This window comes from Amblyraja radiata, chromosome 2 (assembly GCF_010909765.2).
Source record: "Amblyraja radiata isolate CabotCenter1 chromosome 2, sAmbRad1.1.pri, whole genome shotgun sequence".
Classification (NCBI taxonomy): domain Eukaryota; kingdom Metazoa; phylum Chordata; class Chondrichthyes; order Rajiformes; family Rajidae; genus Amblyraja; species Amblyraja radiata.
The window spans coordinates 94,962,892-94,988,053 of record NC_045957.1 but is presented as its reverse complement, the minus strand read 5'-3'; the positions used below and the strand labels follow the sequence as shown (position 1 = coordinate 94,988,053).

The 25,162-nt window shown below is 43.6% G+C and overlaps 1 protein-coding gene across 1 annotated transcript in view; it reads left to right on the top strand.

The window, feature by feature from the left end:
- The window catches only part of vopp1 (VOPP1 WW domain binding protein), a 42,447-nt gene extending 18,577 nt beyond the window's left edge, over positions 1 to 23,870 (top strand). The window contains exons 2-5 of the mRNA XM_033050548.1: positions 3,518 to 3,576; positions 4,687 to 4,764; positions 12,372 to 12,523; positions 22,837 to 23,870. Of these exons, the coding sequence (XP_032906439.1) occupies positions 3,518 to 3,576; positions 4,687 to 4,764; positions 12,372 to 12,523; positions 22,837 to 23,030 (483 nt within the window). The 3' untranslated portion in view covers positions 23,031 to 23,870. The remainder of the gene's footprint in view (positions 1 to 3,517; positions 3,577 to 4,686; positions 4,765 to 12,371; positions 12,524 to 22,836) is intronic.
- The last annotated feature ends 1,292 nt before the right edge of the window (positions 23,871 to 25,162 follow it).

Genomic DNA, 25,162 nt, shown 5'->3' with positions numbered 1-25,162 from the left:
TGCCGAACCAAGCCACGATGCAACCGGTCAGCGTGCTCTCTACTGTGCACCTATAGAAGTTAGAGAGAGTCCTCTTTGACATACCGACTCTCCGTAATCTTCTCAGGAAGTAAAGGCGTTGATGTGCTTTCTTTATGATTGCATCAGTGTTCTCGGACCAGGAGAGATCTTCAGAAATATGTACGCCCAGGAATTTGAAGCTCTTGACCCTCTCCACCATCGACCCGTTGATATAAACAGGACTGTGGGTCCCCATCCTACCCCTTCCAAAGTCCACAATCAGTTCCTTGGTTTTGCTGGTGTTGAGGGCCAGGTTATTGTGCTGGCACCATTTGGTCAGTCGGTTGATCTATCTTCTATACTCTGACTCGTCCCCATCAGTGATATGTCCCACAACAGTGGTGTCGTCTGCGAACTTGATGATGTAGTTCGCACTATGACCGGCTACGGAGTCATGAGTATAGAGTGAGTACAGCAGGGGGCTGAGCACGCAGCCTTGAGGTGCTCCCGTGCTGATTGTTATTGAGGCTGACACAATTCCACCAATACGAACAGTCTGTGGTCTGTGAATGAGGAAGTCGAGGATCCAATTGCAGAGGGATGCGCAGAGACCAGATCTGAGAGCTTGGTAACCAGCTTGGATGGGATGATTGTATTAAATGCCGAGCTGTAGTCAATGAATAACAGCCTGACAATTGAGTTTTTGTTGTCCAAGTGGTCCAGAGCGGAGTGGAGTGCCAGCGAGATCGTTGATCTGTTGTGGCGGTAAGCAAACTGCAGTGGGTCGAGGTTTTTGTAGGTGTTGATTTGCGCCATGATCAACCTCTCAAAGCACTTCATCACGTTAGTGCCACAGGTCGATAGTCGTTGAGGCACGTCACCTTGCTCTTCTTGGGCACCAGTATAATTGATGCCCTTTTAAAGCAGGTGGAAACCTCAGACCTCAGAAGAGAGAGGTTGAAAATATCCGTAAAAACTCCAGCCAGTTGGTCCGCACAGGTTTTTAGAACACGACCGGGTATACCATCAGGTCCAGGTGCTTTTTTAGGGTTCACCACTGAAGGATTTTCTGGCGTCGGCCTCTGTGACTGAGACTGAAATACAATCACAGCGAATGGGGGCTCGAGAAGGCACATCAGTATTCTCCCTATCAAAGCGTGCGTAAAACGCATTGAGCTCGTCAGGGAGTGATGTTTCGCCGACATTCGAGCTACCTCCTGATTTCGCCTTGTAGGAGGTGATTGCATTCAGGCCCCGCCACAGCTGCCGAACATCTGTCTCATCCAGTTTGGAGCAGAAGTCCCTTTTGGCCTTTTTGATGGCCTTACCAAGGTCGTATCTGGACTTCTTGTAAACCACTGTACCATCAGACATGAATGCCCGGTGTCTGGTCTTCAGAAGAGTGCGGATCTCAAAGTTCATCCAAGGTTTCTGATTGGGAAACACTCGGAAAGGTTTTTGTAGGGATGCAGTCCTCCACACATTTCTTTATGAAGTCTGTAATGACTGTTGCGTATTCGTTCAAGTCCGTCGCCGAGTCCCTGAACATTGCCCAGTCTACAGACTCCAAACAGTCCTGGAGTTGTTCCTCTGCCCCCCCCCCTCCCCGACCAGCTCTGAACCGACCTCACCTCTGGGGGTGCGCTCTTCAATTGCTGCCTGTAAGCAGGAAGAAGCAGCACCGCGGTATGGTCGGATTTTCCGAAGTGAGGGCGAGGGATAGAGGGATAGGCATCCTTGATGGTGGTGTAGCAGTGGTCAAGGGTGTTTGGTCCTCTGGTACAGCAGGAGGCATGTTTGTGGAAGTTAGGGAGTGATTTCTTTAGATTTGCCTTATTGAAGTCCCCGGCTACGGTGGTAAATGCCTCGGGGTAAGACGTCTGGTGTTTGTTGACCACGGCGTGCAGCTCCTCCAGTGCCAGACGGACGTCTGCCTGGGGTGGGATGTAGACCGCGGTCAGGATACTGGAAGTGAATTCCCTTGGAAGGTAGAAGGGGCGGCACTTCACCGCCAGATGTTCGAGGTGTGGAGAGCAGGATTTGGACAGGACTGCCACGTCTGAGCACCACGCAGAGTTGACCATGAGGCAGACTCCCTCTCCTCTCCCTTTCCCAGATGCCTGCGTACGGTCCATATGGTGGATGGAGAACCCTTCAGGCTGGACCGCTGAGTCTGGGGAGCAGGGGGTGAGCCATGTCTCTGTGAAATAGAATACAGAGCATTCCCTCAACTCCCTTTGATAAAGCAGCGTTGCCCTTAAGTCCTCCATTATTTTCTAGTGACTGTACATTGGCCAGTAGGATAGGAGGGAGAGGGGGCCAAAGTCCCCTCCGCTTCTGTCTGACCTGTAGTCCTGCCTGATGGCTTCGATTCCGGACTCCATGGAGCCCTCCTGGGTGTTCACAGGTAAGGTTCTTGCTGTGCCTGCGCTCCTCCGCGAGACTGGGGAATCCCTTCTGACCGTGGATTCCTTTACCGGCGCTAACATTGGGAGTTCTCAATAGCACTAATGCATTTAAATGCGTTAGCAGCTCGCTACTTATGCCGTTGATTTCAGTGGATTTCCTGATGCAGGTGAGTTCATAAATGCTGTATCTTACTGTTTATCTTTGTGCCGTTCGCAAAATGTAGCTGCAGGTAGGCGCCATCTAGTCATTCTCTCCACGATTCCACAGTTTGCTAATCCCTTACCCTCCGGCATTTGCCTCTGCAACTGTAGGAGTTTTAATATTTGCCCCTACACCACTTACCTGATCTTCAGCCATGGGCCAAATCAGTTCTATTTTTGTAGTCGTCATTACTAACAATTAATCTTTTAAAATTCTAGGTATAACTTGAATTTAAATCCCATACTTCCCATGATGGAGTTTGAACACTCCTTTTTGATCCTTGCCTATTAATTTTTAGCCCAGTATTGTAGTATATTGTGCCTTTATCTTTAGCTCTTTGTGTTCAACATCAAGTAAAAATAAAAAGATTAAGATAAATCTGAAAATGTGGAAATATAAATTCTAGACATGTTTGAAATCTGCATCAGATTAGTAGGTGTTTTAAAACAAGAAAGATGATAAATTGTTCTGTAATTATTCTGATTCTGCTTGGGCTAATTTCAAGCAAAACAATACTGATATTTCCCACCCTAATGCTGATGAAGCAGTTGCGAATATTTATCGATGAAAATGCATTTGTAAGTCTCTCACTCCATCTTTTTTCCACTCATTCCCTTTTCAGACATTGCTTATTTTTGTCTATGTATTTGAAGTACAAAGAAAACAAATGGATTCAGAAAATAGTCTGGAAATATTGGATTGCATTATAGAACATTATACAGTTGAAGAAAATCTTGCTTAAATATACTGATGTTAGTGCACTTCGAAACCTGTGTACTGAGCAAGCCATAATATTAGACTTGGTTTGTGCTTAATATTAGACTTGTGCTTAAGTGAATACTTTGTGTCTACTGATTGTGCAAAATGTAATCTGTTGGTACAAATTAAGTGTTTTCATTTTTTCCAGAGTACAGCAGCCAAGAAGTACTGCTGGTATGTGGATGCAGGATATCCCACTTATTTTATGTGAGTATTTTTTTTTTAATAGCTTAATGTACGCTTTTAATTTTGTTTTATGCTGATAATGCTCTTTGGATACAGTGGTCATAAATCTCGGTCGGTGGAGAAATCGAGCAAACATTTGAGGACTTACTATATGAAAAATGTAATTGGCAATATATACGCTGTGGTTTTTAAATTGTCACATCTCTGTTTGCATGGATCAATGTAGGAATCATCTTCTTTCTAGACCTGTTATTGTTTATGCTCCATATTTGCTCTTGCATAATTGCCCCTTAAATACAAATGTTAGCCACTTCAACAATGTAACAAGGCAGAAAATTCTGCATTCAAGTTGCTCTCGGGATGAGTATTTAAAAAAAAAAAAATTGGATCTACTGAGATTGTCTTGTATTTATGGCTTTAGCTTTGCATTCCCCCATACATGTGGAACCATCCTCCCTTGTCTTCTTTGATGTTGATAATCTCTAATCGGTACACTTCGGAGATTTGTTGAACACATGACCTCATTTATCCATCGATTCAACTAGATGATTGATCTGGGCTCCATAGCTTTTTGATAATTTAGAAAACCACTACCATGCAACTGATAAACCACTGCTATCAATATTGCCCATTTTTGGTAAAAAGAGTGCAAATGAAAAGAATGAAAATGAGAGAGTGCCCTATTAAAATGCAAAAACTTGGCAGTTGGGATACAATAAACGACTTTCCTTTTCCAAGTTTTGCTCGAAGTGTAACTTGCAACTCTTTTTGTGAAATGTTGGGTAAGGAGAGTATCGTGAAGCAATTGTATTGTAACTGTCAGGGTTTCTGTTTAATGTCTTTCACTGAAAGATTGAACCTGTATGCACTTTGAGCATTTCAGTGCTGCACTCGTTACTATTTACTTGCAATAACTTTCTATACTCTAAAAGATTGAGCTCACTGCTTTCTAATGTAGGTCCACTAACAATTGGAAAAGGATTGATACTTGCAGCAAATAATACAATAATCAAGATTGAGTTTAGCTCTGTTTATCCTTGAAGGACTTTATGTTGGGACCAAAGAATAATAAAATTGATCTGCATAAAACGTGTGCTATTGTGTTGACTAGTTTATCTAACATTTTCATAGATGCCGTGCATATGAAGATTGTTGTGGTACAAGATGCTGCATGCGAGCATTCTCTATTCAACGATTATGGTATTTTTGGTAAGTTTTCGATGTGACATTTTATACATGGATGTAGATTTGGTGTGGGGATGAGGGGGTAAGGGGAGGAAACTATAGATCTTCAAATCTTGTTTGTCATCAGTTTTCTGGCACAATATAAACATATCTAAATTTTGTTTAATCTTGGGAATTCAGCTTTGTAGATGGAAGATACTCCATTACAAGTAGACTTTTGGGTTGGCTATAATGCATGGTATTTAATGTTTTGCTGAATTATTAAAACTGTACTCCTAGAATTGTACTCCCTGGCTGACTACCTGTTAGCTTAGGACAGGTAGTTCTTAACATGGGGGTTCAGACCCCCATGGGGGGGGGGGTCATTTGGGGCTTTACCGGGGGGGGGGGGGGGGGGGGGGGCGGGACATGAAGGGGTCATAAATAACATATCCATTTGTTAAGCCCATTTTTAGGAATCTAACAAAGGTACATACCACATACAGTATTTTGTTCGTGTACGCCAAAAAGGTTAAGAACTACTGGCTTAGGATAAGTGTGAAGTCGTGCATAGGTTTTGAGCAAATAAAATCTAGATTCGTGAGAACGTAGATGTGAGGACATAAAGTTTTGGGATAATTAAAAATTCAGGAGTTTAGTTTATTGTCACGTGTACTAAGGTACAGTGAAAAGGTTTTGTGTTGCGTAGTAACCAGTCTGCAGAAAGAATATGCATGATTACAATCAGGCCATCTACGGTGTACAGGTACATGATACTGGGAATAACGTTTAGTGCAAGGTGAAGCCTGGTTAAAGATGATCCGAGGGTCTTCAATGAGGTAGATGGTAACTCAGGATTGCTATCTAGTTGTTGGGAGAATGGTTCAGTAGCCTGATAACAGCTGGGAAGAAACTCTCAGAATCAGGAGGTATATGTTTTCACACTTCTGTATCTCATGTCTGATGGGAGAGGGGAGAAGAGGGAGTGACTTAGATGAGACTCATTCTTGATTATGCTGGTGGCCTTGCTGAGGCAGCATGAACTGCAGATAGAATCAATGGAAGGGAGGTTGGTTTGTGTGATGGTCTGGGCTGTTTCCATAATTCTCTGCAATTTCTGGAGGTCTTGGCTGGAACTATTGCCAAACCATGCCGATGAAATGTTTCTACGATGCATCTATCGGAATTGGTGAGACCTGTTGGGGATATGCCTCACTTCCTAAATCTTCTATGGAAGTAGTCATTGTACTTTCTTAGCCATTGCTTCGATATGGCTAATATGTTCTTGTGTTAGGTGTAGAATTAGACCATTCGGCTCATCAAGTCCATTCTGCTATTCAATCCTGGCTGATCTATCCCTGCTCACCCCATTCTCCTGCCTTCTCCCCATAACCTCTGACACCCGTACCTATCAAGAATCTATCTATCTCTGCCTTAATATCCACTGACTTGGCTTCCTCTGGCTTCTGTGGCAAAGAAACCTAAATACACGGTATTGGGGGTTCAGGACTGATGTGGATAGAGAACTAGAGAAACAGGAAGCAAAGAGTAGGAGTAAACGGGTCCTTTTCACAATGGCAGGCAGTGACCAGTGGGGTACCGCAAGGCTCAGTGCTGGGACCCCAGCTATTTACAATATATATTAATGATTTTACGAGGGATTTGAATGCAACATCTCCAAGTTTGCGGATGACACTAAGCTGGGGGGCAGTGTTAGCTGTGAGGAGGATGCTAGTAGGCTGCAAGGTGACTTGGATAGGCTGGGTGAGTGGGCAAATGTATGGCAGATGCAGTATAATGTGGATAAATGTGAGGTTATCCACTTTGGTAGCAAAAACAGGAAAGCAGACTATTATCTAAATGGTGGCCGATTAGGAAAAGGGGAGATGCAACGAGACCTGGGTGTCATGGTACACCAGTCATTGAAAGTAGGCATGCAGGTGCAGCAGGCAGTGAAGAAAGCGAATGGTATGTTAGCATTCATAGCAAAAGGATTTGAGTATAGGAGCAGGGAGGTTCTACTGCAGTTGTACAGGGTCTTGGTGAGACCACACCTGGAGTATTGCGTACAGTTTTGGTCTCCAAATCTGAGGAAGGACATTATTGCCATAGAGGGAGTGCAGAGAAGGTTCACCAGACTAATTCCGGGGATGTCAGGACTTTCATATGAAGAAAGACTGGATAGACTCGGCTTGTACTCGCTAGAATTTAGGAGATTGAGGGGGGATCTTATAGAAACTTACAAAATTCTTAAGGGGTTGGACAGGCTAGATGCAGGAAGATTGTTCCCGATGTTGGGGAAGTCCAGGACAAGGGGTCACAGCTTAAGGATAGAGGGGAAATCCTTTAAGACTGAGATGAGAAAAACATTTTTCACACAGAGAGTGGTGAATCTCTGGAACTCTCTGCCACAGAAAGTAGTTGAGGCCAGTTCATTGGCTATATTTAAGAGGGAGGTAGATGTGGCCCTTGTGGCTAAAGGGATTAGGGGGTATGGAGAGAAGGCAGGTACGGGATACTGAGTTGGATGATCAGCCATGATCATATTGAATGGCGGTGCAGGCTCGAAGGGCCGAATGGCCTACTCCACCTATTTTCTATGTATCTATGTAATTCCACAGATTCACCACCCTCGAACTAAATAAATTCCACCTCATCTCCTTCCTAAAAGAACGTCCTTTAATTATGAGGCAATGACCTCTAGTCCTAGACTCTCCCACCAGTGGAAACATCCTCTCCACATCCAGTCTATCCAAGCCTTTCACTATTCTGTATGTTTCAATGAGGTCTCCCTCATTGTTCTAAACTCCAGCGAGTACAGGCCCAGTGCTGACAAACGCTCATCAGTTTAACCTACTAATTCCTGGGATCACTCTTGTAAATCTCCTCTGGACCCTCTCCAGAGCCAGCACATCCTTCCTCCAACATGATACCCAAAATGGCTCACAATATTCTAAATGTGGCCTTACCAGTGCCTTAATGAGCCTCAGCATTACATCCCTTTTTTTTAAATACAAACCCTCTTGAAATAAATGCAAGCATTGGGTTTGCTTTCTTTACTACCGATTCGACTTGCAGATTAACTTTTTGAGAATCCAGCACCAGCTCTCCCAAGTCCTTTTACACCTCCAATTTCTGGATTCTCTCCCCATTTAGAAAATAGTCTACGCCTTTATTCCTACTACCAAAATGCATGATTCCACACTTTGCTACACTATATTCCATCTGTCACTTCTCGGCCCACTCTCCCAACCTGTCCCAAGTCCTTCTGCAGAGGCCTTGCTTTCTCTACACTACCTGCCCTTCCACCTATTTTCGTATCATCTGTAAACTTGGCCACAAAGCCTTCAAGCTCCTTGTCCAAATCATTAATATACAACGTGAAGATTAGTGGCCCCAGCACCGAACACCTGCGTAACACTGCTAGTCACTGGCAGCCAACCAGAAAAAGCCCCTTTAGCCACTCTTTGTCTTCTGCTATCCATCTAACCTGCTAGTATCTGCCCTTTGAAACCGTGGGCTCTCATCTTCCTTGGAGCCTTGCATGGACACCTTATCAAAGGCTTTCTGAAAATCTGTAAACCATCTATTGACTCTCCTTTGTCTGTCCTGCTATTTCTCCAAAGAATTCCAACAAATTTGTCAAACCAGACGTCTCCTTCACAAAGCCATGCTGACTTCGTCCTATTTTATCGTGAACTTCTCAGTACTCCGTAACCTCATCCTTTTTAATGGACTCAAAAATCTTACCAACCACCAAAATCAGACTAACCGACCTATAGTTCCCACTACTCTCCCTTGGTCCCTTCTTGTGCAGTGGGGTAATATTGACAATTGTCCAATCATCCGGGACCACTCCTGTCTCTAGTGATTCATGAAATATCACTGTCAATGCCTCCACAATCTCACAAGTCGCCTCTTTCAGAAACCTAGAGTGCAGTCCACCTTTAGCCCTTCTCCCTAGTAATAGCCACTCCACTAACTTCCACCCCCTGACTCTCTTGAATTTCAGGCACGTTGCTGATGTCTTCCACTGTGAAGACTGATGTAAAAAAGTTATTCAACTCCTCTGCCATTTCTTTATTTATTCAACTGCTCTGCCTTTTCTTAATCCAGGACAAGTTGTTGGTGAATTAATAAGCTGGTCATTTTTGCAGTGTGATCGTTTATTGTAGCAAAAATATGGTTCATGTGAAAAAATGAGAAATGACCAAATGAGGGTAAACTGCGCACTATTTTGTATTCACTTTAATTCTTAGTCATTGAAAAGTCAAAGCATTGTTCCATAAATTCTGTGTATTCGCAAATTATTTGCATTTTGCATTGAGGAATTATTATCAAGCTGTATGAAAAACATATTTCCGACTAGCTGTGCACAAATCCAACGCTAGATGTCATACAACTCTTGCTCACATCATCAAGTACACAAGGTTTATGACTGTTTGGAAATAAATGCATCCTGCAATCAATTTAAAGTGTGAAAGTGGTGGGAGTTCTAATTTTTTCATATGACCTGAATTTTTACTGCATTAAACGGCCACACTGCAAAAAATCCCTGCTTATCATTTTGCTGCAGTAATTATATTTACAACATTCAAATTACTGAGTGGCTGCTGATTTGTATTAGGATGCAATAAAAGCAGGTGCTTCTGCATAAGATGTGTTATATTCAACAAGCTATATTGGCATATATATCCTTAAGTTTCAGGGGGGTGTATATATAGGTATGTATATGTATATACAGTGGCTTGCAAAAGTTTTCATACCCCTGAACTTTTCCACATTTTGTCACGTTACAACCACAAAGGTAAATGTATTTTATTGGGATTTTATACATGGTTTTCAAATTTTTTTACAAATAAAAAAAATGAAAAGTGTGGCGTGCAAAAGTATTCAGGCCCCCTGAGTCAATACTTTGTAGAACCACCTTTCGCTGCAATTACAGCTGCAAGTCTTTTGGGGTATGTCTCTACCAGCTTTGCACATCTAGAGACTGAAATTTTTGCCCATTCTTCTTTGCAAAATAGCTCAAGCTCAGTCAGATTGGATGGAGAGCGTCTGTGAACAGCAATTTTCAAGTCTTGCCAGAGATTCTCAATTGGATTTAGGTCTGGACTTTGACTGGGCCATTCTAACACATGAATATGCTTTGATCTAAACCATTCCACTGTAGCTCTGGCTGTATGTTTAGGGTCGTTGTCCTGCTGGAAGGTGAACCTCCGCCCCAGTCTCATGTCTTTTGCAGACTCTTAACAGGTTTTCTTCCAAGATTGCCCTGTATTTGGCTCCATCCATCTTCCCATCAACTCTGACCAGCTTCCCTGTCCCTGCTGAAGAAAAGCATCCCCACAGCATGATGCTGCCACCACCATGTTTCACAGTGGGGATGGTGTGTTCAGGGTGATGTGCAGTGTTAGTTTTCCGCCACACATAGCATTTTGCATTTAGGCCAAAAACTTAAATTTTGGTCTCATCTGACCAGAGCACCTTCCTCCACATGTTTGCTGTGTCCCCCACATGGCTTGTGGCAAACTGCAAACGGGACTTCTTATGGCTTTTTTTTCAACAATGGCTTTCTTCTTGCCACTCTTCCATAAAGGCCCGATTTGTGAAGTGCACGACTAATAGTTGTCCTGTGGACAGATTCTCCCACCTGAGCTGTGGATCTCTGCAGCTCCTCCAGAGTTACCATGGGCCTCTTGGCTGCTCTCTGATCAATGCTCTCCTTGCCCGGCCTGTCAGTTTAGGTGGACGGCCATGTCTTGGTAGGTTTGCAGTTGTGCCATACTCTTTCCATTTTCGGATGATGGATTGAACAGTGCTCCGTGAGATGTTCAAAGCTTGGGATATTTTTTTATAACTTAACCCTGCTTTAAACTTCTTCACAACTTTATCCCTGACCTGTTCCTTGGGCTTCATGATGCTGTTTGTTCACTAATGTTCTCTAACAAACCTCTGAGGCCTTCACAGAACAGCTGTATTTATACTGAGATTAGATTACACACAAGTGGACTCTATTTACTAATTAGGTGACTTCTGAAGGCAATTGGTTGCACTGGATTTTATTTAGGGGTATCAGAGTAAAGGGGGCTGAATACTTTTGCACGCCACACTTTTCAGTTTTTTATTTGTAAAAAAATTTGAAAACCATGTATCATTTTCCTTCCACTTCACAATTATACACCACTTTGTGTTGGTCTATCACATAAAATCCCAATAAAATACATTTACGTTTGTGGTTGTAACGTGACAAAATGTGGAAAAGTTCAAGGGGTATGAATACTTTTGCAAGCCACTGTATGTGTGAATGTGTGTATATATATATATATGTGTGTAGATGTATGTTTATATGTGTGTGTATATGCATGTGTGTGTATGTGTGTGTGTATGTATTTGTGTGTGTATACAGTGTGTATATGTATGTGTGTGCATATATGTGTATATATGTGTATATGTATGTGTGTACGTATGTGTATGTATGTGTGCATATATGTGTATATGTGTGTGTGTGTATGTGTGTGCATATATATGTGTGTGTGTGTGTATGTGTGTGCATATATATGTGTGTGTATATATGTGTATTTGTACGTGTGTGATTTGATTTAATTTATTGTCATTCTCTTCAATGAAGAGACAACAACATTCTTTTTCCCTTTCAGCCATACATTTTTAAACCCCCACAAAACACAGAGTCCACAACACAAACATCCCCACAGCAGCACCAAAGTTCCTCACTGTGAGGGAACAAACCAAAGTCCAGTTAGCCTCCTCGCTGATGTTCCCCAATGTTCACCCGTGGTCGGGGCCTCCCGAGCACCCCGTAGTCGCCGCTACGGGCGGCCCGATGTTCAGGCCCTCTCGCCGGGAACCACTCGTCGGCCACCTTCCACCGGAGTCCGTGGCTCCCGATGTCCATAGGCCACACTGGGCGGAGATTCGCGCTGGCGACCCCCCGGCAAAGGGTCCCAGGACTCTGCGATGTTAAAGTCGGCGCCGCCCGCATTGGGTCCTGCTGCCGTTTGCCCCTTTGTTAACTATGCCTACATCACCCCACACACCCCATCCTATCTGAGCCCCCGTCAATCCAGGCTGCAAAATTTGTTGCAAGGAGATTAAATTGAAGTCGTCCTTGCAAGAAAGGAGATGTAGGAGAGATGTAACTTGACTTTTTTTTGATTGTGCTGTGAACAGGGAGAGTGAGGGTAGAAATGTTTCTTTAACAAATTGATCCCTTAATCTAAGCAGTAGGAAAAATTGGAGAAAAATATCACTTGGGTTGTGGTCTGTAACTGAACAAAAGCCCTTGCCAAAATATTGCAAAGTACTCGAACATTGGGAAGAGCCAGAGAAAGGGATTAACCTAAAGTTCACTGTAGGTTGGCATTGACATAAGCCAGCTAGTGGCCTGCAACGGTATATATTTTTATGAAATCTTCAGTGTGGAGGGTGAGAGAAGTAGGCATAAGAGAACAATGGCCTCGTGTTTTTTGTTATCATAAACCGTCGTGGATATGTATTACTGTTCCTCCGTTATTGGATTTTCGAGGGGTGGGCAATAACACATGGTGGCCCTGCCTTGACATCACACAAAACAAATAAAAATTGAAAAAGCATGTGCATATGATTCCTTATGGTGTTTATCTCTTTCACAGGTTTCTTTTAATGATGGGGGTCCTATTTTGTTGTGGAGCTGGTTTCTTTATCCGAAGGCGATTGCATCCTCCGCAAATGACTGATGAACCTCCCTTTACAGTGGGTTTCACCAGGCAGCCTGTTAACACAACTGGATGTCAGACCACAGCAAGTAAGTAAATTCTAGGAGTAGATTGTGCCCTGAATGATTGAGCACATTTCTGTTGAATGCTGTCAAATTTCCAAAATGAAGTGATTTGTGTAAAGCAATGAAGTAATTATCTAAAATCTGGTTAATCTTTTTGGGCCAAGCAGTTCTCTAAATTGGCATCAGATGTGATACAAAACTACAACTATATTTGGCTTGTTCAAAGTTGACATGAAAAGAAGATGACAAGCAGGAAGCTACAGGCCAGTTAGTTTGATATATGTTATAGGCAAAATGAAACTATTATTAAAGATATTATAGTTAACATAGTTCTAAACGATTGTTCTAAAATAAATCATTTTTGAGTTTATTGAACATCTTTGAAGACATTTATTTATTATCCTTAACTTTTTTGCCTGTTATGTAAATTACATGCATGAAGACACAGAAGTTAATGGATGGTAATTTTACTGTGGGCAGGAAAATAAGCTGTGAAGAGGATATAAGGCTTTGAAGGGACAAAGATAACTTGAGTGACTGGATATAGACCTGGTAAATGAAACAATGTGAAATTTTCCATTTTGGTAGGGGGGGGGAAAGGAATTAAATGATGAGCTTGCAGGGTTAAAGCGCAGAAGCATCTGGATGCAAGGCAAGACCAAGGAATCTGTATCCTTGTTTTGGCCTCGAGCAGAGCATGTGAGAGTGGAGAAAACGTACGCAGGAGCAAAAACTGACGGAGGCACTCAGTGGGTCAGGTGACATCTATGGAGGGAAATGGATAGACTATGTTTCAGGTCAGGACGTTTCCTCAAGATGTTCTACCCTCTTCCCCCATGCATTGGTACCTTCTTGCCCTTTCTCAATTGCTCCTAACTTATATCTCCATTCTTGTATGTTTATTGTGCATCTCATAATCTCATTGACCCAAAGCATTTATAGCCTAAGTAGTAGTTTGGTGTATTGTTGCTGTTGTGATGATCAAGCATAGAATTTTGTGTTATCCTAAACCTTCTGATTTCTAAGAAGTCACTAAGAAATTCACAGGTATTCCACGTAGCGCAGCCCTACAGAGTACTGATTTATTTTGGCATTATTGGCCTGCTAAGCATTCCAGAGTTAGTACATCTGTACTTTAAAGGGACTGTCCCACTTACGCGTCCTTGGCTTGCAAATTACGTGACCTCGTGGTCGCATTATGGTCCAGTGTAGTCCTGGAACAGGGATTGTTCAACATACCCTACAAAGAGGCAGGCATAGCTGGAGCCCATGTGGGTGCCCATAGCTACGCCTTGGAGGAAGTGGGAGGAGTCGAAGAGAAGTTGTTGAGGGTGAGGACCTGCCTTATTCTCACACTCCATTTCTGAGTGTAGTGTTGGTAGAGGGAAATTGGATGGTTGTGCGGTCGAGGAAAAAACAGGGCTTTAAGGCCTTCCTGGTGGGGGATGGAGGCGTAGAGTGACTGAAAGTCCATAGTGAACATGAGGGAGTGGGGGCTCGAAAAGTGGAATTCACTAAAGAGCAAATGGCATGTGAGGTATCTTGGACATGGGTTGGGAGAGATTGAACCAGGGGGGATAGGATGGAGTTGAGGTACGTGGACATAATTTCTGTGGGACAGGAGCAGGCAGAAACAATGGGTCTGCCAGGGCAGTTGTGTTTGTGAATTTTGGGGAGAAGGTAAAACCGGGCTGTGCGGGGCTGGGAAAGAATACGGTCAGAGGCTGTGGAAGGCAGACAGCCTGAAGTGATGAAATCAGAAATGGTGTGTGAGAATAAGGCCTGGTGCTCATCTGTGGGATCATGGTCCAAGGATAAATAGGAGGAGGTGTCTGAAAGTTGTCGCCTGGTCTCAGCCTGGTCGGTAGAGGCCAGCGGCCAGACTACCACGGCACCTCCCTTGTCGGCAGGTTTGATTATAATGTTGGGGTTGCTGCAGAGTGAGCGGAGGGCTGTATGTTTAGAGGTTAAGGGAAGTGGAAAAGTTGACAGTTGATGTCATGCCGGCTGTTAGAAATAAAAAGGCCTAGAGAGGGTAGAAAGCCATTTGGGGGAGTCCAAGAGGAGTGGGACCGGTGGAGAAGGGGTCAACGCTGGGTGGTTAGGACTCTTTCCCCATAGAAAAAGGCGCGGAGGCGACAGAAGAAAATGGGAAGGAAGACCCATCATTACTGAGGTTCACTGTAGGAGGGAGGGAGCATTAGGACCTAGGAGGGTCAGACAACGTGGTATTGGAGTCTGCAGCATGGAAGCTATGGGCCTGTTGCTGAGCCTGGAACTATGATGAGGCGACGGCTCCTGCCCGCTGGTGGGCGGTGGGTCTGCGAAGTCGCTGGTGGAGGCCCGCAGGGGGCTGGGATAAAGATACGTGTTGGTGGTAGCAGCATCGGTGATCCTGGGGCAACAGTGAAGGTTGGTGGCGGTGGCCCCAGGGAGACTGAGTCGGCAGTTTCGGTGGTCCGGGCCTGTAATCGGCCAGGAAGGTGGTGAGAGTCAGAGAGGCAGTGGATGTTGGTGCTGCTCCTCGTGGTGGTGATGGTGTCACGGGTCTCGGCCATGTGGTGGTCGGGCAGACGCGGCCCAGCGGTGGAGCCATGGGCCTGCAGACGGTCGAGTCGAAGAGTGTTGGTGGAGGCACCGACCTGGAGGTGGGCAAGCTTGTAATCCTTACTAGAGTCCAGGTAGGCGAGGAAGCGTTTGTTGAGGGTGTGGATAAGGCATAGAATTAAGTACAGTTGTGGTCCATTGCAGGTCTGGGTGAGTGAGGCCCGGAGCTGCAGGAGATTACTGCCAAATTCCAGGAATCGGGTCTGTTGAAATTTTGCTTAAATCAAGTGTATCTATCGGTAAGGAGATCCGAGCTTTGCAGTTAGAGTTGTGGTCCCACCGGAGCACTGCATGGATGTGGCAAGACTTACTTAATTTTGTTCTCTATTTTCCATACAGAAAAGCCTGATTTAAAAAAAAAAAAGTTTTTACCACCTTGATTGCTGTATCTCTTTGCTAACTTTATAAGTGGATAACTTGAAGATTCATATTTAAGTTTGGTTATTTGCAGTCAATTGTTTTTCTGAGGGTGCATTTTCATTTGATGCACTTTCATTATTTTATGTGTTCTATTCAAATCTTGGGCAACTGGCTGAGTGATATCAATTTGACATTTAAGGTCAAATCAAAAGATATGCAGATTAATTCCCACAGAGTTTGGTGCACTAGTGTTCTGTTGATTACTCATCTTCCCCATTTGAAGTCACTTTCATCATACAATTATTATGAACTTGCTGCAAGAAAAAGTAGGTTCACATTATTTAAATGCGAAGGTGAATGGTATAAGAATCTGTTGTGATCAGTGATGCAACAGCGTGACATTTTTATTTTAAATATCATTTGTTTAAAAAAAAAACTGTAATGGAGGATCTAGCTTGTTTGCTGTTTAGATACCTTTACTTGTCTGAAATGTAGTTTTATGTTGAAGGTAACATAATTTTCCCAAAATGTTATTTTTCTATTAAACTGAAAATGCATCTGCTTTGTGGTCTGTTTAACTTCTGGCCACCAGTGTTGATGGCCAAATAGAGCACAAAAGACAACATTTTGGCGGTCGCATGATGGCGGCTGCTGACGGGACAAATCGGTGGTAGAAATTAACCATCCCGATAAACTCCTGTAGGCCCTTGACATATAGAGGCCTCGGAAAACGACGGATAGCGTCGACCTTCTCGGGCAGCGGCTGCGCGCCGTGGCAGGTAATGCTGTGATCCAAAAAGGAGATGGAACGCAATCCGAACTGGCTCTTCGCGGGGTTGATCACCAACCTGTGCTCGCGCAGCCATTCGAAAAGCAGGCGGAACTGCCTGACGTGCTCTGGCTGCGAGCTGCTGGCCACCAGAATATCATCGAGGTAAATGAATATGAACGGCAAACCCCGACCGACCTGATCCATTAACCTTTGGAACGCCTGAGCCGCGTTCTTTAGGCCAAAAGGCATTCTTAGCCATTCGAAAAGGCCAAAAGGGGTGATGGTGGCCGTCTTCGGAACATCGTCGGGATGGACCGGGATTTGATTGTACCCGCAAAAAAGGTCGACTTTCGAGAAAAAGGTTGCGCCTTCCAGATGAGCCGAGAAATCCTGGATGTTCGGGACTGCTGTGGTTACCACGCTTAAACGCCTGTAATCACCGCAAGGTCTCCAAACCCCGGACGCTTTGGGCACCATGTGCAGCGGGGAAGCCCAAGGAATATCCGACCGCCGGACATTCCCCATGTCCTCCATAAGTTGGAACTCGTCTCATGCGATGCGCAGTTTATCGGGCGGGAGGCGGCGCGCGCGGGCATAAAGTGGTGGGCCCTCGGTGGGAATGTGGTGGACCACGCCATGACGGAGCGTGGCCCCGTAGAACCGGGGCATGAACAACCCTGGGAAGTCGGCGAGCAGGGCTGCAAAAGGTTGCTGGATCTCAGCTACCTCGTCGAGTTGCTGTAGGGGCGTGGACGGATTACACGTCTTGGCAGGGCACTGGTCCAACACAGGGACCATGCTTCCGCCTCGCACATCGACAAACAAGGACAACGCGCGCAAGAAATCGGCCCCCCGGAACGGTTGGGCGATGTCAGCAACGGTGAACTTCCACCTATATGGGCGGGAGTCTAAATTTAAGTCCAGGGTCCGCGTACCGTAAGTGCGAATGTAGCTTCCGTTAACAGCCGAGTGGACGGGTCCTACCTTACCAACGCGAGTATCTCGGGCGCTCGGAGGCAGGATGCTGGCAATGGCACCGGAGTCCACCAGGAAACGGTGGCCGGAATGGCGATCACGGACGTATAGGCGTTCGTTTCGGCCGATCGCGTTCGCCTCTATGGACGATCGGCCGAGGCATTTCTCTGGTACGAGCAGGGGCTCCGGCATCTGTGGGCTTCGGGTCCGTAGCATTGATGGTAGTAACACCAGCGAAGTCGGCTGTAGACCATAGGAAGCGGCGATGCTTCTTCGGCGCTGGGCTGGGCTTCTTCCTCCCGATGTCATCTCGGTTGCACCCGCGCCGTGACGGGAGCGGGTGAAGGCACAAACATCCCTCCGTCTGTGGGCCCACAATTCGTCAGCTCTCTCCGGGAGTTGTTGGAGTCGCTGAAATCAGCTCCGGCGAGCATCAGTTGGATTTCGTCAGGCATCTGCTTCAGGAACGCCTGTTCGAAGAGCAGACATGGGCGGTGCCCGTCCATCAGGGCTAACATCTTCACCATGATGGTGGGTGGTCGCCGATCGCCGACACTGTCCATGTGTAATATCTTCGCCGCTCTGTCTCTGCGACTGAGACCGAAAGTGTGGAGCAGCAGGACCTTCAGCCCTTTGTATTTGGCGATGGTCGGCGGGTCCCTGATGTAAGGCAACAGCCTCGAGGCACAGTCTTGTGGCGGAGCTCCCATCACATGGAAGTACATGGTATCATCTGCTATGATACGATGGAGGTGAAACTGTGTCTCAATGTGGGCGAACCACACCTGAGGTTGATCGGGCCAAAACGATGGCAATTTGAAGCCCGGTGAGCCCTGCCGCATGCCGGCCGATTCTGCGAGAACGTAGTCCTCCTGCATGATCTGCTTGTCTAACGACGGCTAGACAGGTCGGGGTCACCAATTTGGTGGTCGCAAGAACGACAACTGAGTTTTCCAACAAATTTTATTTCAGAAAATCACTTCTCAGTTTACAGGTTCTCTCGACACAACGGTGGTCAGCGCTGAACTGCCACGCGAAAGCAAAACTAAATCAGAGAAATGATGGGTATCCTGCTGGAAGCGTTCTATATCAAAGGATCAGATTATAAATTGACTCGAAGCCTAGATTATAAATTAATTGAAGATTGCCTGCCTTATGCAAATCTACCTTTGGCAAGATAACTCATACAAAACAATTGCCAATATTTCTTGCTGTCAAGGCTTAAAGGCTTTGACTATTTTATTTAAAAAAACATTTTTTTTTGGTGAAATGCAATGAAAAATATAATCCTGAAACTTTTTTGCAGGCAAAGCTGGATTTTCCTCCCAAAAATTTAAACCTTGAAAGCATTGCCTTCAGGGGCAGTTTCTCAGATACCTAATAGGACATTTCTTTTCTGGAGAATTAATATAATAGTTTGTTTCATTCTGGAGTTCACCAAATATTTCCCATTAAATAATTAGTCATAGAGCATGGAAACAGGCCCTTCTGCTCAACTTGTCCATGTTGACCAAGATGACCCATCTATGCTAGTCCCACCTACCTGCGTTTGGTCCATATCCCTTTTAACCTTTCCGATCCATATACATATCCAAATGTATTTTAAATGTTGTTATAGACATAGAAACATAGAAATTAGGTGCAGGAGTAGGCCATTCGGCCCTTCGAGCCTGCACCGCCATTCAATATGATCATGGCTGATCATCCAACTCAGTATCCCGTACCTGCCTTCTCTCCATACCCTCTGATCCCCTTAGCCACAAGGGCCACATCTAACTCCCTCTTAAATATAGCCAATGAACTGGCCTCGACTACCCTCTGTGGCAGAGAGTTCCAGAGATTCACCACTCTCTGTGTGAAAAAAGTTCTTCTCATCTCGGTTTTAAAGGATTTCCCCCTTATCCTTAAGCTGTGACCCCTGGTCCTGGACTTCCTCAACATCGGGAGCAACTTCCTGCATCTAGCCTGTCCAACCCCTTAAGAATTTTATAAGTTTCTATAAGATCCCCTCTCAATCTCCTAAATTCTAGAGAGTATAAACCAAGTCTATCCAGTCTTTCTTCATAAGACAGTCCTGACATCCCAGGAATCAGTCTGGTGAACCTTCTCTGCACTCCCTCTATGGCAATAATGTCCTTCCTCAGATTTGGAGACCAAAACTGTACGCAATACTCCAGGTGTGGTCTCACCAAGACCCTGTACAACTGCAGTAGAACCTCCCTGCTCCTATACTCAAATCCTTTTGCTATGAAAGCTAACATACCATTCGCTTTCTTCACTGCCTGCTGCACCTACATGCCTACTTTCAATGACTGGTGTACCATGGCACCCAGGTCTCGCTGCATCTCCCCTTTTCCTAGTCGGCCACCATTTAGATAATAGTCTGCTTTCCTGTTTTTGCCACCAAAATGGATAACCTCACATTTATCCACATTATACTGCATCTGCCAAACATTTGCCCACTCACCCAGCCTATCCAAGTCACCTTGCAGTCTCCTAGCATCCTCCTCACAGCTAACACTGCCCCCCAGCTTAGTGTCATCCGCAAACTTGGAGATATTGCCTTCAATTCCCTCATCCAGATCATTAATATATATTGTAAATAGATGGGGTCCCAGCACTGAGCCTTGCGGTACCCCACTAGTCACTGCCTGCCATTGTGAAAAGGACCCGTTTACTCCTACTCTTTGCTTCCTGTTTGCCAGCCAGTTCTCTATCCACATCAATACTGAACCCCCAATGCCGTGTGCTTTAAGTTTGTATACTAATCTCGTATGTGGGACCTTGTCGAAAGCCTTCTGGAAGTCCAGATACACCACATCCACTGGTTCTCCCCTATCCACGCTACTAGTTACATCCTCGAAAAATTCTATAAGATTCGTCAGACATGATTTACCTTTTGTAAATCCATGCTGACTTTGTCCAATGATTTCACCACTTTCCAAATGTGCTGCTATCCCATCTTTAATAACTGACTCTAGCAGTTTCCCCACTACCGACGTTAGACTAACTGGTCTGTAATTCCCCGTTTTCTCTCTCCCTCCCTTCTTAAAAAGTGGGGTTACGTTTGCTACCCGCCAATCCTCAGGAACTACTCCAGAATCTAAAGAGTTTTGAAAGATTATTACTAATGCATCCACTATTTCTGGAGCTACTTCCTTAAGTACTCTGGGATGCAGCCTATCTGGCCCTGGGGATTTATCGGCCTTTAATCCATTCAATTTACCCAACACCACTTCCCGGCTAACCTGGATTTCACTCAATTCCTCCAATTCCTATGACCCGCGGTCCCCTGCTATTTCCGGCAGATTATTTATGTCTTCCTTAGTGAAGACGGAACCAAAGTAGTTATTCAATTGGTCCGCCATATCCTTGTTCCCCATGATCAACTCACCTGTTTCTGACTGCAAGGGACCTACATTTGTTTTAACTAATCTCTTTCTTTTCACATATCTATAAAAACTTTTGCAGTCAGTTTTTATGTTCCCTGCTAGTTTTCTTTCATAATCTATTTTTCCTTTCCTAATTAAGCCCTTTGTCCTCCTCTGCTGGTCTCTGAATTTCTCCCAGTCCTCCGGTATGCTGCTTTTTCTGGCTAATTTGTACGCATCATCCTTCGCTTTGATACTGTCCCTGATTTCCCTTGTTATCCACGGATGCACTACCTTCCCTGATTTATTCTTTTGCCAAACTGGGATGAACAATTTTTGTAGTTCATCCATGCAGTCTTTAAATGTCTTCCATTGCATATCCACCGTCAACCCTTTTAGAATTAATTGCCAGTCAATCTTGGCCAATTCACGTCTCATACCCTCAAAGTTACCTTTCTTTAAGTTCAGAACCATTGTTTCTGAATTAACAATGTCACTCTCCATCCTAATGAAGAACTCAACCATATTATGGTCACTCTTGCCCAAGGGGGCACTTACAACAAGACTGCTAACTAACCCTTCCTCATTACTCAATACCCAGTCTAAAATAGCCTGCTCTCTCGTTGGTTCCTCTACATGTTGATTTAGATAACTATCCCGCATACATTCCAAGAAATCCTCTTCCTCAGAACCCCTGCCAATTTGATTCACCCAATCTATATGTAGATTGAAGTCACCCATTATAACTGTTTTGCCTTTGTCGCACGCATTTCTAATTTCCTGTTTGATACCATCTCCAACTTCACTGCTACTGTTAGGTGGCCTGTACACAACACCCACCAGCGTTTTCTGCCCCTTAGTGTTTCGCAGCTCTACCCATACCGATTCCACATCCTCCAAACTAATGTCCTTCCTTTCCATTGCGTTAATCTCCTCTCTAATCAACAACGCTACCCCACCTCCTTTTCCTTTCTCTCTATCCCTGAATATTGAATATCCCTGGATGTTCAGCTCCCAGCCTTGGTCACCCTGGAGCCATGTCTCCGTGATCCCAACTATATCATAGTCATTAATAGCTATCTGCACATTCAACTCATCCACCTTATTACGAATGCTCCTTGCATTGAGACACAAAGCCTTCAGGCTTGTTTTTACAACACTCTTGCCCCTTATACAATTATGTTGAAAAGTGGCCCTTTTTGATTTTTGCCCTGGTTTTGTCTGCCTGCCACTTTTACTTTTCACCTTGCTACCTATTGCTTCTACCCTCATTTTACACCCCTCTGTCCCTACGCTCACACATTTAAGAAACCCTTTCCCTTTAACTCCATCCTCCACTATCCCATTCGACACCCCACCCCCCTTATTCAGTTTAAAACCACCTGTGTAGCAGTGGCAAACCTCCCTGCCATTATATGTATCTGTCTCAACTACCTCTGGCAGCCCATTCCACATACCCACCACCTGTGTGGAAAAAGTTGCTGCCCTGATTTGTCTTTCCCAAATGCAACACCTGGCAATTATCTCCATTGAACTCCATTAGTCATTCTTCAGCCACTGGTCCAGGTGATCGTGATCAAGATCCAGTTTTAAATTTTGTCTGAAGAAGGGTCTTGACCCAAAACGTCACCATTCCTTCTCTCCAGAGATGCTGCCTGTCCTGCTGAGTTAATCCAGCTTTTTGTGTCTTATCTTCTGTAAATTTTGATATCTGTCTTCACTATCTTTATTGTCACCCACTTTATTGTCATCGACAAACTTGCCAATCATGCCTTGTACATTCTCATCCAAATTGTGGATATAAACCAGAAACCGCTGTGAACCCGGCACCAATTCCTGAGGCACACCACGTCACAGGCCCCGTCCGAAAAACTGCCACTATCAACCTCTTCATCCTTCTAAGAAGCCAATTCTCCATGCAGTCGACTAGATTTCCCTGGATCCCATGTGATCTAACCATCCCAGAGCAGCCTACCATGAGGAACCTTATTGAATGCCTTGAAGTCCATATATATATATATATATATATAATGTCTATTAGCTTTGCCCTCGTCAACCCTTTTGTTTACAGCCTAAACTAATTTGTACAACAATCTTGATTTGTAAAACAGGATTTTTAAATTTGTTACATTCATATTGGATTAATGGTACAATAACCACTTGCAGGTGGCAATATTAAAGTGTAAGCTGTATTGAATATTTTTTAGTGAGTGTTGCCTTTATTGTTACTATCTTTTCCTATTTGTTTACAGATACTCAGGGTGGAATGCAATATTATACAGAACCTGGAGCACCTGTTGTTAATCCCATTGCATCAACTTTTCAAATCCAGCCAAACTTTCCTCTTCTCAACCCAGCCTACCCACCCCCGCCAGCATACTGCAATCAGCCACCCCCACCCTATGAGCAAGTTGTAAAAACCACAAATAAGGAAGCAGAAAGATAAATGTTGGATATCGGCAGAAGTAGACGGGCCGACTTTTCTTTTTAGAGACAGACTGGAGAGCTGCAAATCTTCAGTGATATTTCGCTTGACCTGTGTATATCCTAGGAATCGTATTTAGCTCTGATGCTTTTGATAGTTTAATGAACTTAAGCATGTATGATCAGGCTTTGTAGGAAATTATATGTTTTATTTAATATCTGAAAATTTAAGTTGGAAGATCTGTGTAAGGCAATTACACATCAAATTCTGAAGAGATTGCATAAAAAGCTATTCGATCATGGTTACAAATAAATTGTTTTTGTCTTAAACCTTTGACAATTTTGGTCAGATTAAAATGGAAAAATCCTTCTCAGTTAATTGGACGTGTTGATATTACAGTTAGCTAATATGAAGACATTTAATTTTTATGATAAATGGTGATAACCAAATAATGTCCTATAAAGTAATTGAAAATAATTTTAACAGTTTCATTTTAGTCTTATTTTCATTGGCACCTTGGAGGTTTTGAAATAAAGTTTTGTATAGAAGTTTGGATGTCGTGTCGAATACAAGTTTACAGTAGCTAGATGTTTTCTTAGAATATTCCATAAAATGGATCATATTTAATGGTGAATGGAGAATTTAGTGCTTTGTAAATTTATTTAGAACAAATAGGAAATTTAAATGGTATGATTGAGCAGACTTCAGCGATTTTTCAATGCTCGTGTTTTCTGTTTATCAATGAGGTTAAATCTGTTTTGTCAATTAGAAAAATCTTTAAATAATTTCTCAACATAGCAAAATGGTGTTCAGAAAGATACATGACTGCATTTGCTTATTTAAAAAATATAAACCATTGAATCATTTTTCATTATACAGTTCTTAAAATATTTGGTGAAAATGAGTTGCTTTCCATTTGCTGGTAGTTCTGCTCTGACACGTGTTCCCACGACGTGAACTCGAGTTAATATGATTGAATTGGGTAACACCTTTTTATTAATGGGTCACATTAGATCGGGAACTAAAGTACCACTTAAATGTAACTTTGGAAATTGACAGTGGAAAAGGCAGACTTGTTTAAAAAATAAACCTCCCTGCAGTAATCAAACTCCATTGTCTCTTAAGAATCCAGTTTGTCAGTTTCACTGCAGGTAGACACTGAAATTAACAAAAATCTCATCTATTAACTTGTGCAATGTTACTCTATTAAGCAATGTAACATGCAGCCTCTAGTATTTTTAGTGTGCAGGTACAAAAATAAATATAGGCCCTTTATTTTTGACCATCCTGCGTGTGTGGTTGGGGGACACTGTGCATCTGAAACTTTCTAGCCCTTAACCTGCTTTTCTCCATTGGCCCAATTGTTATCATGCAACCTTCTCTAAAACAAGATTTCTTGGGAACACATAATAGCGGAACTACCTGTACGGTATTCACTTCCATTGTATTAAAGAAGCAGTTTCTATATTCTGGGCACCTATTTATGTTATCTTTCAATTAATGGAGTAGTACTATTGATGCGAACGATCAATGTAAAATAAAATTTAGTTCTGCAATATGCTAATTAGAAACTATTGTGATTTATGTTTTCAAATGCAATTTTTAAAAAAAAAGCACATTACCATTTCTCATTTCCTCCATACTAAATGGGCTATTCAGAAGGTGTGAAATCGTTCTTGAGCATGTTTGTTTGACCATAGCCAAAGAAAATACTGATTAGATACTGGATGAGCATTGGGATTTAAAACTACAGGATTGTTTGCTTGTGCACAACAATAAAATCTCCTTTCTTAAAAAAAACTTAGTTATAAGGGATGATGTGAACTTTATATATTTGAGTGGAATTAAAGTTTATAGGGGCCCAGGTATCTGATCTCTAAAATTAAGGTTGAATGTGAAAATAACCTCTGAATACAATATCCAGAAAGTCTTGATTTTTAGAATCATAGGACTAAAGCATAGAAATAGGCCCAACTCTTCCATGCCAACCAAGTTGCCTAACTGATTTAGTCCCACTTGCCTGCACCTAACCAATATCCCACCAAACCTTTCCTATCCTTGTACCTGTTCAAGTATCTTTTAAATGTTGTCTTTGTACCTGCCACTGCTACTTCCTTGAGCAGCACATACTGCATATCCACTACCTTCTGAAA